General features: G+C 35.6%; 1 protein-coding gene across 1 annotated transcript in view; it reads left to right on the top strand.

Annotated features, from left to right (window-relative positions):
* Window positions 1-14,700, top strand: part of ADGRV1 (adhesion G protein-coupled receptor V1) — a 566,041-nt gene that overhangs the window by 247,696 nt on the left and 303,645 nt on the right. Inside the window, 1 exon segment of the mRNA XM_017886717.1 lies at window positions 3,257-3,357. Within this exon segment, the coding sequence (XP_017742206.1) occupies window positions 3,257-3,357 (101 nt within the window).

Below are 14,700 nucleotides of genomic sequence, written 5' to 3'. Positions count from 1 at the left end.
CCAAAAGGCATTATGCNAAAAAAAAAAAAAAAAAAAAAATTAGTTGCCAAAACCGTAATTATTTTTGCACCAACTTAATACATTAGGTGGGATAATAGAAAAAAAGCCTAAGCTGAAAAGCTAATAGTGGACTTAATAATGAAATAATGATAATTTGGTTTTATTTGAATTTATCTGTAGAGAAGGCAGACAGATAAACAGATAATTCATAAATATTTTAAGGAAAATTTCATGAGAAAACGTACTAATACTTGTCTTGTGAAGGAGTAAACTTAAGTTATTTGGAAAGTATCTCTCATTCTTAAGTGATGCCAAATAATAAAGATGTTTACAAACATATGTAATGTACATATTTAATTTATGTACAAATATTTCATATGTTTATATGCATGCAAACTTTCAGATATTGTATAGATAGACAGGGGAATCTGTAGTCAAGTGTGATAATAAAAGACTTTAGCTGTTCTTTACTAATTAGATGTTCTTTTAGAACCAAATCTGTTACCTACATAGCGGTAGGAAAAAAAAGAAAAGGCAGATTACTCAATTAGCTGCTTGTTTTGTCTACATCATTGCCAAGAAATCTGTTTTTTTTAAAAAACTGTTCAGAGTATACCTTTAAGTAATACCTGGAATTGTGATACTTTATTTTTTTAAATTTTTATTTATTTATCTTTTTTTTTTTTTTTTGAGACGGAGTCTTGCTCTGTCGCCCAGGCTGGATTGCAGTGGTGCAATCCTGGCTCACTGCAACCTCTGCCTCCAGGATTCAAGTGATTCTCCTGCCTCAGCCTTCCAGATAGCTGGGACTACAGGTGCATGCCACCACGCCCAGCTCATTTTTTTTATTTTTAGTAGACACAGGGTTTCACCGTGTTAGCCAGGATGATCTCGATCTCCTGACTTTGTGATCTGCCCACCTCAGCCTCCCAAAGTGCTGGAATTACAGGCATGAGCCACCACGCCCAGCTATATTTATTTTTTAAAAAATCATTCTATTTATAGTTATAACACTTTATGCTTTGTAATTTGCATATTTATATTAAGGAATTTAAACCAAAAGCTTCTGCAATTAAAAAAATGATTTCTAAGTTTAAATAGATGTTAAATATAGCTATTTAATTTCAGATGAAAAAATAAAAGATAAGTATTTAGTTTATAGTGTCTTAGAAACCTGATAATTGAAATAATTATTTCTTTAAATTTTAGGTATTCAATACCCTCACCCAAGCCAGATGAGTTTCCCTAGACTAGGACCCGATCTGTTTGAGGTTTTTAGCAATATTCTTCTCCCCTACGTAAAAAAACACATCTAGATAACTATGATGCATTATAGGCTAGTAGAATCTTGCCTGTCTTCCTGCTACTGGCTTTGAATCTTGAACTGCCACCAGGTGTCATGCTAGTATTTGAATTGAAGCCTAATATACTTAATTAAATATTTCTGAGCTGGTCAAATTTAGTATATTAAATGTATATTATGAAACAGGAGTATAATAGAGCATTACTAAGTTAAAGGAAAAGGCTATAAATAGGCTCTTCTTGTACACTAGAACAAATAGTTGACTTGTGTATTTCTCCTTGCTCAGCACTAATCCCTTGCCTCACATTGTTATCATCTACCGCGTAAACTTACAGCAGAGCACATATTTGTGATCATGTGCCTTAAAATGAAAAAGAAAACCTTGCAAGCCCGGCTTTAAAGTCAGTATATTACTCACACACACACAGAGACACACACATGCACATTCACACACTCAAGCCTTGAATTTAAACTGGCTTTTATCATCTTAGGGAATTCAAAGTATACATTACTTGAGTTCTGAGCATCCGCTCTAATAGTATATAGACTACCTGGGTCAAGATCCACAATATCTGGCATGCCTCTGCAGTTTCTGAAGATACACTCTGTACTTGTGTGGGTGGATTTTGAAGCCAGCCCCAGGACCTACACACGTGTTCCATAACACCCCATGGAAGCCTTCCCAAAAAACGGATTGCTCCAGATATCTTGGCCAAATTTCTAGGCCAAAAGGCTTGACTAATGCAAAGCCTCCCTTGTTGTGGAGAGCCTTGTCTACCTGGTTAAAATATAACTCAAATGGTTTCTCAAAAAGAAGTTATGAGAAAATGAGTCACAAGACCCCATGTAGACCTTTTGCAGATGCCCAGTCCACTTATACCAACATGCAATGTATTCTGAAAGTTTGTTCCACAGCTTCAAAAGAAAACAAAATGTTAAATGAGTGCAGTGGCTCCTGTTTATTAGGGAGGCATTGATATAACTAAACAAGGTAATACGTGCAAAGTACATGGCAAAGCAGTATACATATGTCAATTGCTGCTATGTTTCAGTAATCCTTAGATGAAATAACCTACTGAGAATAAGAGTGGGGTAAAATACTTAAGGGAAAAAGCAAATAGGTTATCATATGCAGCATGTTTAAGTCTTAAAAGGCAGAGAATATTTTAAAATATGTGTATACTCTGCCTTTAAAATCTAACGTTAAAAGAAATGTATATGAATTGCAAGATAAAAGATTTCTTGGATTAGTGCTAAGGTTCTGACTATCCCCTTGAAGTTGTGTAAACAGGCGAATTCAAACAAACTCAAAGATAATAAGAATAATCTTCTTCATACAACTTAGAAATTTAGAAGTTTAAGTTAAAAGTCATTGTGGAGAAAATAGCACATTTTCTTCCTGGTTTGGGCATCCAGTAGTGCAAAGTTGCCTTTAAAATTCATAATTAACACTATTGTAATTACATAACTACTTCTAGTAGATAAAAAAGGGGTAATTACCAAACCTGAGTTTTGGTAGGACCATTCAAAATTTTATGACTGAAAAATCTTATTCACGTACCTGAATATTTCTATTTCCCCAAGCCACCTGTTCTTAGAAAGTTGGATTCCAATTTGACTTTTTCTTAAACAATAAAACTTGACTTCTGTAAATATAGAAAACCAAGGGCCTAATAAAATTATTAATCTGCTAAATTTGTAATTTCTTTTTAGTGGAGAAGTGAACATGTAGATATTTATAGTTATCCATTGGGCTTGACTGCTAAGTGTGAAGATCTTACTTGTCATGGAAAATGGAGTAGATTACAATTACCATGTCGTCTTTTCCAGAGGTACTGGGCAGAGACAGGTGGCAGACCTGACATGCCTACCTGCTGCCAAAGATTCTTGCTATGATGCTGTTAGAATCTTCGTGGATTATTAAACCATACGTGGACTTTTTTGTTCCTACAGGTCTTTGCTTGGCTGTTCTTTCCCATATATTCTGTGCCAGGTACTCCATGTTTGCAGCTAAACTTCTGACTCACATGATGGCAGCCAGCTTATGTACACAGGTAGGAGAGCGCTGGCATTTATGATTTATCATGAGATGTCTGTGTTTCTTCTTCTTTGGTCCTCGAACTGAGTGTAAAAGTAAAGTTTAATCTCAACTTAATTTAAATAAACTTGTTTAGTTTTGCAGTAGAAGAGAATGGGGACAGGAGAGTCATGTAAGGAAAATTAGGCCTAAAATGCTTCTTTCTACAGAGAAGCACCTTAATATCATCGCTTACAAAAAAAGCTTCTTATCACAAAGTATCTTATTGTCAGCTAATATATGCTGAATGCGTTTGTAATTTATATATACATTAAAATTAACATATTTTATTAATATGTTTGAAATATGCTGTGTTATAAATTCTTTATGTGTAGGATGTTAAGATGATGTAAACTTTTGAAGTATCTGGACACTTTGTATTGTTTCCTATGATATAATAGTTTGATAGAACATTTTCTTTTGAAAATCAATCAGTTTTCTATGGTAGAAGAAACTGTGAAAAACATTGACTTATTAGCAATGTTAATTTAAAGTATCTAGTTTAAAGCACCGTGTAAAGCACAGAAACCAGAACAAAAGATGAAATTAGATGCTTTTTCTATCCATACAGTGTTTATAGTCTAGAAAAGCAGATGTACATATAAGTAACTATAATTCAGTGTGATGTGTGAACATAGACCATTTGCAAACTACTCTGTGAAAATAGATGAAGGCTTAAGTCATTTTTTTTTTTTTCATTTTTCTCTGAAGGTCAAGAAAGTCTTCATAGAGGAGATGATATTGAGCTGGGACTCAAATGAGTGAAAATTCAGTTTGTTGATAAGGACTAAAAAGGGTCTAGACATTTATATAGGCAAAGGAAAAAAAGCATAATTACTTCTACTTTAAGGCTGAAATTATAGATCCAGGCAGAAAGAATATTCTATATAATGTTCTTATTGAGATACTTTTTAATTTTTTTTATAAAATTAGAAAATCCCACTCTTCTGGGTGGGGAAACACTACTGCAATGCAGACAATACTCTGTTGATTGGGTGCTGGTCATATGTGTGTATTCAATTTGTGTGCATTTATTGTGCTGTAGACATGATTTGCATAGTTTTTTTAGAATGCTAAAGTGCATTTATTGAACTCTGGATAGAACTTGAAAAAAATAGCATTTGTGGTGGAGCTGAAATATAAAATGGAAAATTATCTTAAACATTGAGATTCTGTCACACTTTTTTGTTCTAGGAGTGAAAATGGCCTGTAAGTTCCACACTCTATTTTTCAGGGAATAATTAAGTGCTGGATTCTACACAGAGGTCTCTGATTGGGTTTTTAAAGGCCCTATGAGCTATGAGAAGTAGCAGTGGTTACCAAAGGTGCTTGCTTTGAATTTCATAAGGCTATTTATATTGTCTTTGTAACCTGCCTTAGCTGTTTGATCTCGCCTTTGCTTCTTGAATCTAATATATTAGAAAACCCGCCTTCCATAATTAGAGTTTACTTGGCTGTATTCACTACCCACTCTGGTGATTTTTTGGCAGCAGAATTTGTGCAAGGCTTAATTATAGCACTATAGAATTACAGACAACTCTTCAGTGTCCTAGCAGACAAATTTGCTCATGTCTAGGGATGTGAAAGACAAAACCAGGATTTCTATGTTGGAGCATTGACTTTTGATTCATGTTGTATTTAACATTGATTTTGGAGAAAACGGTTAGTCATATCCATGTTTTCAGTATATTTTAGAATAAATGAAACAATGTAGCATGAAAATCATGTAATGTATGACTTGTGACATGAAATAACTAAAAAAGTATTTTCATATCTCATTTTTGGCAGGAAGAATTGGTATATTATTGATAGAAAATAGTTTATTTCAAAATGCTTTATCTACTTAGATTTAAAAATACCCTCTGAGTTAAGAAGAATAGTTATCTCCCTTAAAACCTTTTAGTTAAGGCTTTAAAAAATTCTTAGGCCCCCAAAACAAGAAGCTGACTACAGTAAGTTGGGCTCCCACCCTATATAAATTTTAAAGTCATGTTTATAGCTCCAGTTATAGAATCTTCCAACAGGAGTTATTATAGTTCCAGACTTGGATCTTTCATTTGGGATCCGCTGTCAATGTTATATTGTCATTTCTGGAGATTGAGTTAACTCTAGAGAAGTCTTCAAAAAATACAGGCTTGGCCTATGGTTCTTTAGCTAAGAGGGAAAATTCTGTAGCTGACCTAGAGTGTTTGAGTTGTGAATACTTTGCAGACAAGTCTGCCAAGACCATTCATTTTCAAATCTTTACTAATGAACTAGGACTAAGTAGAATGGCTTTTGTGGAGAAGGGAAGAATGGAAATGCGATAGTCCTGGATTTCCTTTTGGAGCAATGTGGTATAATGGAATCAGAAAGTCAGGAAAATATGCTCGTCCAGCTCTACTTTCCACTTCTAGAAATATGTAGACTATTAAAACCATAATTTATTGTGTGTATGTGTGTATGTATGTGTGTGTGTGTGTGTATTCATGATTGGAGGAATATAGATACAAATCCAAAGATGATTCCTACTTTAAAAATCAAGATTCTCCTTTAATCTGGAGTTTGTCACTATAGCCCCTTTGAAAATCATCGACTATAAAATACCAGTAGGTGGCAGTAGAAGATTTATTTTTCTCCCTTAAATTTGCCAGTCTCCCTTTAGCCATGACAGCATTCAGTAAAAAAATTGAGAGATGCTTTCATAGTACTTCTTTAACTGGACTAAAGGGTATTTGTCTGCAGCATAGCAAATACATATTTGTGCATTCCTACCTTTGTCTTTTTATCCTCTTTATTCAGAATTTAATTAAATGCAAAAGTGCCATAAGAAAAGATTGTACTCCACTGGTTTGAATATATCTTTCTACTGCTTATATATGTTCAAGTTCAGGGACATAAAATCACTTTCATCACTATATTTATGAACATTAAGCGTGTTATTGATACAGAAAAATGTGTTTATTATGTCACAGAAGCTTTGAGATAGAGGTCTCTATTTTCAGTTTATCAAAAAACATACATATTTTTTCAATACCAAGTTATTTTTTTCTCACTTATATAAATGAAAATGATTAAATGGCAAGAAATTGTGGAGCTCTTCAAGTATGATGTGAAAAATCAGCAGACAAATTTGCATGGTATTGGGTGATATTTCTGAGAAAACATTTAATTATATCTTTGGGATTTTATCTTTGAATCACATTGCCAACCCATGTGTGCCCCGATAAGGCTGGTAAACAACTAGTCACAAAGGGCAAGTTTGCAGTTCAGCGTTCTCAGTTCTGGAGGTTCTGTCAGGAAAAGCAATCTTCCAAATCTAAAAAAAGAACAGAAGTTTCCTCATAGAAAACATGATGATAAGATAGAACTGTATTTACTCTGATTAATAATACTTAACAAGGGAAAATATTTGTTTTTCTTCTCTATGGTTTGTTATTTGTATAGCGTAAACGTATTTTCTGAAACTAAATAGCAAATTCATCTAGAAATGATGTGTGTAAGTCTATACATTTACCAGCAAGACTATAGCTTAGGGGCCTAGTCTCTGGAATTTAAAAATGTTGGACTGTTACTGCCTTTTGTCCACTTCTCATTCTGCAACACTTTGGGATGTCATTTTGCAATGTCCTGTTTCCCAGGAAGGATCCTACTCAGACACCCTTGCGAAAAGCTTCTGCTTTAATCTGGAATTATGTCATTCTCGCTTTGAGTATCTAGCATCTTTGGGAATCTTTGATCGTGCATGACTAAAGGCAGAAGTCCTGTGTGACTTCCCAAATGTTGGCTCCTTCTGGATACTATGAATCCTGGTTTCTGTTCCAGCAGCTTGTGCTGTTTTGTTGAGATTGCCAACACAAGAAAGTCATTGTGTGAGTAAGGCTTGAAGACACATATGTAATAAGCATATTTTAACTGAAGCAGAGTAAGATAGAGATGGTAAAATGTTCATTAGTCAGAACAGAATTTTCCTTAGTTGGAAGTTGTTGCTAATCACTTATTAACCAGAATATCCTTTGTTGTTTCTACTTTTTTTGCTAAAAAAAAAAAAAAAGTATGTAGGAGTTTAAGTACAAGGATCAAAATTAAATCTTGCTTTGAAGATTAGGAAATTGAGAAGCAGAGGGTCATTTTTCAGTAGAACATTTATGATTATATGTTAGTGCAGATGTAAATGGATCAAGAAAGTAACAAAGAAGTGTTTCCTAAACTTCAATGTAGGCATCTTGTTAAAATTCCGATAGTGCATCAGTGAGTCTATGGTGGGTTTCGAGATCCTACTTGTTAAGATATTAGATTAGCTATATTATGACCCCAAAACATCTCTAGTGGTTGTTATTGCTGCTGCTGTTGCTGTTATTATTATTACTAAATCCATATAATCAAGCTATTTTTCTTAATATAAAATTTTATTTAAGAAATCCCATGTATTATTTTTTTTTAGTTTCATTTCAAATATTACTGCCTTTAAAATGACTTGCACACTTGTATCTTTCCCTAATTAATGAAAGTCTGCTGCTGTGTCCTTCTGACTTTTTTTTTTCTGTTTTCTAAGAAAGGGAAAGGTTCTTAGGCAAGTGGACTAAGAGATAATTTAGAGTATGAACAAGGCCTTTATTCTGGTCATTCTCATAGCATTTGAGAATTTGCAAAACTTCTCACTGTTGTTTTGGACATAAAATAAGCTACTAGAAAGAAGATATAACTAGTTCCCCTGCCCTAAGTTCATTCTTTTCTACCAAGATCTTGTAGGTGCCCTCGCCCTACTACAAAGGTATTGAGTATGTAAGCCTTTTTTTTTTTTTTTTTTTTTTTGGTACAATTAACTGTATTTAACTGTGTCTTTATGTAGATATTGGGGTATTTAACTGCATCTTTTCTTCATGTAGAGATTAGTTTAGTGAATATGAATAAAGACATTCTGCACACAGATATGAATATACATTTAAGTTGAGTTTATTAAACTATTTGACTCAATTTAGGTATGCTCACTGTATGGTGAAAATATTATTACATTCATGACTGAGTGACCATTCAACATTCAATAGTGAAATTAAAACCAAAAAATTGAGCAAACCCTCATCTCAGGTCAAGACCATTATTCATCCAGCAGCTCGACCACTTCCATCTCATCTATCATATGCACAGTATTGAGACCGTACAATGACAAATGCCAAGCAAGATGCATACACACACACACACGAAGCATGTAAATGATAACCTAAAACACTAACCTCATAGTAAGAACCAAGTATATAAAGAGAAAAAAATCTCTTCCTCTGTAGTATACTATGTAGTACTACATAGGCTGAGAATAAGGGATCCCAGCTTACAGAGTCTCTCTGGAGGAAATGGAATCTGACCTGGTTATTGAAGAGTGTGTAAGATTTGAAGACTTGGCATGTGACACATTCTAGGCAAGGAAAAGAACAAGAACAAAGACATCGTGGTTATAGTGATCCTGGCTGCTTTCACTTGAGTAAGGTTTGAAGATCCCGCAGAGAAATAGGTAAGTTTTGACTGCAGGTGAGGCAGCTCCCCGTTGTCTGAGAACCATGAGGAGTTAGAAAGTCACCAATGGAATTAGTCCAAAAAGTCACAATATGAAAGGAGTGCTTTTAAGGATTAATCTGGCAATGAGAGATTAAAGGAAAAATGAATTAAAGAAGGTAAGAGACTCTAATTAGGGAGAGTAGAGAGGTTGGGTGGATTGCTTTTACCATCATCCAGTTAGGATGGGTTCTGAGCTTAGACAATGGTAATGGCAATGAGAATTCAAAGGAAGGAATAAGGACTAATAAAATGTCGTATTTTCTTTATTAAATTTCTGCACTTTCTTGTCTTCTGTCTTTAAAACAATAAAAAAGCCACATTGCAAATTTTATTTACTAAACATTAATGTAATACTTATTACATATTACAAGAGGTAGGGATTATGAGGTAGGTATTAGTATTATTCTTATTTTACAGATTAGGAAATTGCAACATAAAGAGTTGAATTACCTGCCGTAGGTCACATAGTGGTAAGTAACAGAGCTAGTATTTGAACACAGCAGCCAGCCTCCAGTCCTTTTTTAAACTGCTATACTAAGTTGCTTCATAAATGAGGAATTAATAAAATTTACTCTGTCACCAAATGAGAGAGATTTTTAAGGTGATTGTGAAACTAGTGGTTTCATTTGACTTAAATAGGAAAGTGGAAAGGTTTAATAGTTGGAGAGTGGTATGTGCAATTTTCAGCGTTGAAGGGTTTAAGGATTCCATAGCATAGAGATTTAGATGTTATCTACATAAATGTAGAACTTCTTGACACTTTAAAATAGGTTCTCTGAGACAGGTTGGGTAGAGAGCCTGTGTAGATAGAATACATATACCTAATGTCGTTAAGGACTGGACTTTATGGCAGTGAATTTAGTAATTTACACATACTACATTATTTACTCTTGTAACAACCAAATGAGGTGGATACTGTTATCATTCCTAAAGAGACTAAGGGACACTCAGTTACCTGCCGTAACCTACATAGGTAGAACATTGAAGGAAGAAGAAATTGAAGCCAGATGTGTCTGGCTCCAAAACTCGTGTATTTAGAGACCATGCTATGTGGAATGAGAAGGATCACTACAAGAGGATTGGGAAAATGTTAAAGTTTTTGAAGCCAAGGAAGGAAAAATGTTTCAAATGGAAGGATTTGTGCATCATGAGGAGATTAGTTCTCAAATTTGGCAAGAACAAGGTCCCTGGAAACTTGGAGAGAGATGATGAAAATTAGAAAAGGTTAAAGAGTAAATGGGTAGGAAGAAAATGGATGAGACTATCAGACCACAGCTGTGAAGTTTGTCAATGAAAGCAGAAGGCAATCAAAGCACAGGAAGTGGGGAACCATTATGGTGACTCTGATCATAGAAGGTTTGCTGGAGGGAATCTGGCCCCTGGGGCTGCCACCCAAGGGGCAGGTCTCCCCCATCTCCTGCACTGGTATTTTCTTTCCTTGAAAGAGAACTTCCTATTGAAGTTTGTTGAAAGGGTAATAGGAATTAGTAAGTTTCTCTTTGATCCATGTGTTTGTTTATATGTTGTGATTAATTTGAATTATTTAGGTCTAGGCAAGTGACTCCCTTCTAGTGCACCTCACCTAATCACGTTATATCTAGGAGAAAATTAGAACTCTAGTTTGACCTTTCTTTTTCCATTTCTTGAATCCAAATTTCTGTGATAGCCTTATATTTTTGGTATTGTTACTGTTGAACTTTATGTAAACTTGCAATCAATCATGAAACAAATTTATAGTTAGCAATTATCCAATAATTATATAAGTCAGTCTACAACCAAAAATATTAATGTTATGCTATTCACAAGTGTGTGCTTTGCAGCATTACAATGATTTTGGTACTCAAAATAGAGTGAAATTTGCATATTGATTAAGGTATTGAATTCTCCCCCCAAAAAAATGTTATTTTATTTTGCTTTCTTTTATTTAAGGCTGCATTTTCCTTTATGTATCAAATTTGTCTTTCTTAAAGTCTCTTAATAATAAAATCAGATTCCTTTTCCCCAGCAAGCTTTCAAAATTCAGCTGAAATAGACTGTTCTCGCTAAATTGAAAATAAGTGGACACTGAAGATACAAAAATAGTATCATGGTCACAATACTGGGAAATTCAGACTTTCCCAAGTGCTGAAGTAGCAAAGCAACAGAAAGAGTGAGTAATATTCTGAATTAGGCTACAGTGACATTATCATGTTTGCAACATGGCTTTTGTTACTAGGAAAATTTGTGAGGCAAATCCAGACTTTACCAAAAAAATACCGGTTTGGAACCATCTATTACAGCTTCAGTAACATAAACTATCCTTGACTTTTAAAAGACTTCCTTGATGTCTCTGACTAGGCAAAATCAACATATGAAAAAAGTTGTTTTTATGAATATTTAATGAGTGCTCTAAAGAACTGTAACAAATATGGAGCGTAGGGGGTAGCGTCTCAGTTTTGGAATTAGAGAGACTGATGGGGTAACATCTGTCAACTACCGTGGAAAAAAAATCACTAGGAAAATAATAAGAATGCCTGATTTGCAGCGTTGTTGAGAAGATACATAGTGGATCATGTTCAAATGCACAAAACACAAGATCTGGGGAAGGAGATTTCAGAAGAGGAGGGCAAGGAGGATTCCTGCTGTCTCACAATGTGCAGAGGCCCTTCAGGTTCTGCCCTGAGTTGAACACGGAATCCTTCTGGAGAACCTGAGCCCTGAGTCTGCTTTTCTGTGCTTCAGGTTTTCTTAAATCAGCTGCAAGGGAGGAGAGAATTTGGGGCCCCACCCTTTTTCAGTAATTGGCTCTGTCAAGCCTGTAACTGTGCCTGTCATTGTACTATAGATAATATAGACGATGAAATTTTTTTCCGTTGGTCTGCATTATCTGTTGTAGACACCATCAGTAATTTTGTTTATAGTTTTTAAGAGTTTCTTTCCCTAATCTGAGTATTTTCTAAGTGTTTGTGTCCTCATTGCTTGTGTTGAATTGTTATAACCTTAAAAATTAGAGATATATATATATGTATTATATATAAAATATATAATATGTGTGTCTATCTAGAAAAATATATATGGTGTGAGCTTGTGTATATGTGTGTGTATACATTTGAAATTTGACATAGACCTATATTTTAAAATACAGAGACACTTGGCTCCAAAGCTGAAGGGCTAGCACTGGTCTTGTGAAAATACAGAGACACTTATTTAATGAAACAGTACTGCTAAGGACTATGATAAGCACTTGATACGTTAATTCCAGCACTCTGTGGCATAGTCAGTATTTATATTATTGTCTCTGCATTGTGCGTAAGAAATCTGAGACACTAAACAGTTCTGTGACTTGCCCCAGGTCTCAGATCAAGTAAGTCTATCTCCAAAAGGTGTTTCCATAACCCCTTCTCCACCCCTTTACAGAGGAGCCCTCAGACACCCTGGTAGCCTTTTTCCAGCCACTTCCATGGAGCCTAATGACATGGTCCTCTTGCAGACAGTTTTAGCATTCACTCTGTTACTATACCAAGCGTGCTAGTAGGCTTCTCTTTAGTTTCCTTTGTAACTCTCTGAAATCTTGCTTTCTTCTGTGAAACTTTTAAATGAGTGGTCCTTATAAAATTGGTTTTTAGATTTACATTGACCTCAACCCCATGAAGTTGTATCTCCTGAGCTTTATCTGCTTGCTGTACCAACAGAGTGCCTTTTATGTAGTTGCCTACCTGCCTAGCTGAGCTTTAAGCTCCCAGGGGAAGAGACTATTCTTTTTTATATCACATCCAATGCCAAAAGGTAAAAGACCAAAATAACATCAGTCATAAAGACAAAGCAGCCTTTCCATATTCTTTGCGTGCGGTCTAGAACTGCCCTTCTGGCAGAGCCCTATTCGGATACCACCTTCCGGGAACATACACTCTGTGTTCTGCCAGGAGTGGGAAGGAGCTTGGTTTCAGCTACTATATTTTGGTTGTAAGGGCGAATGTTATTGCCAAACTGAAAAACATGTCAAATATCAACAACCAAGTGGGTTTTGTGGTCACATTTCATCTGTAGGTGATGGCATGTGCCGGTGATTTTATGGGGTTTGATGTGGAAACTGAGAAATTCCACAACTCCAGAGCGCACCTCTAAGCCCCACCCCCCGATTCTTACTCTTCTGCAAGACAGAGATCAAGGTTGAATGAAAATCTTTGAGTACAAATTCTCAATTTTGCATTTTAAAACTTCTAAAGTATAGATTTCTTTAAAAAAAAAATGCTCAGAGAAAAAATTTAAAAAGCCAGATGTGGTGGTGCACACCTGTAGTCCCAGCTACTCTGGAGGTTGAGGCAGGAGAATTGCTTGAGCCCAGGAGTTGGAGGCTGCAGTGAGCTGTGATCATGCTACTGCACTATAGCCTGGGTAATAAAGACCTTGTCTATTAAAAAAGAAAGGAAAAAAACTTCAGTTAACCATATTTGGGAATTAAATGCTTTTCTACTCTCTATTTTTTGGGTTTATCCCATTTGTGATCCCTTCTCTCAATTGTCACCATTATCTTGCTAACTTAAGCCACCTTTCTTCTTTTATGGACTCCAAACTCTTCTCCATGGTTTTAACCTGACCCCTTTCTCCTTAATCTGTTCTCCTCTCAGCAGAAGGAGTGGTCCTTTTAAAGACTAAATTGACTCTAATCATTCTCTCTCAGACCCTTCGATGTCTTCCTATTGCACATAACAGAGGGACTCTGACCTCCCTCTTACTCAGGATCAGTCTCCGACCATTCTCCGATCTCATCTTGTACCACCTCCACATTCACCCAGCACAGCCACAGTGGGCACAGTTCTTTAAATATGCCCAGCTTCTTCTTGTCCTACATGCTGTGTTCTAGTTAATACCTAAGCCTGGAAAGTTCTGCCCCAGTGTTTTGCTCATCCGTGTTTCCATTTATACAGCATTCACTCACACTCAGCTCTTATGTTACCACCTCAGAGTGGCCTCCCCAAGAAGCCCCTCCCCCATGGTGTCTCATCACTGTTATATTTATTCATATCATATATCAATATCTAAATTTTCTTGTTCATATATTGTATTCTGTCCCCTTTTCCCCTTTCTGCTTCTAGAATGTCAACTCCATTAGATCAGGAATTGCCTGTCTTGTTCATTGCTGTTTCTAGCACTCATAAAAGGCCTTTTGGCTCACACTAGATTTTCAATTAAAAAATGTTTAAATGAATAAGAAAAACAATGAAGTTAAAAGAAATCTTAGGCTTTCTTATGAAGAACATTCTTAGCAATCTGAAACTAACCTATCACCATTTTCTCATGAAAATAAGCACTTCCTATATTCTCAATTCCTTAAAGCAAAACAAAACCAGAACTGGGTATGGGGCACATGCCTATAATCCCAACTACTGGGAAGGCTGAGGCTAGAGGATCCTTTGAGTCCAGGAGTTTGAGCCCGCAATGAGCTATGATTGCGCCACTGCACTCCAGCCTGGGAAACAGAGCAAGACCCTGAATTTAAAGTCAGAATTTTAAAGAAGAAATTATTCATATTCTTTTTTTAAATTATTGTACTTTAAGTTCTAGGGTACATGTGCACAATGTGCAGGTTTGTTACATATGTATACATGTGCCATGTTGGTGTGCTGTACCCATTAACTCATCATTTACATTAGGTATATCTCCTAATGCTATCCCTCCCCACTCCCACCACCCCACAACAGGCCCTGATGTGTGATGTTCCCCTTCCTGTTCCCCTTCCTGTGTCTAAGTGTTCTCATTGTTCAATTCCCACTTATGAATGAGAACATACGGTTTTTTTTTTTTTTTT

This window comes from Rhinopithecus bieti, unplaced genomic scaffold, assembly GCF_001698545.2.
Source record: "Rhinopithecus bieti isolate Rb0 unplaced genomic scaffold, ASM169854v2 scaffold_15252, whole genome shotgun sequence".
NCBI classification, from domain to species: Eukaryota; Metazoa; Chordata; class Mammalia; order Primates; family Cercopithecidae; genus Rhinopithecus; species Rhinopithecus bieti.
Note: the sequence above shows the minus strand (reverse complement) of the source record. Positions and strands in the feature narration are given on the sequence as shown.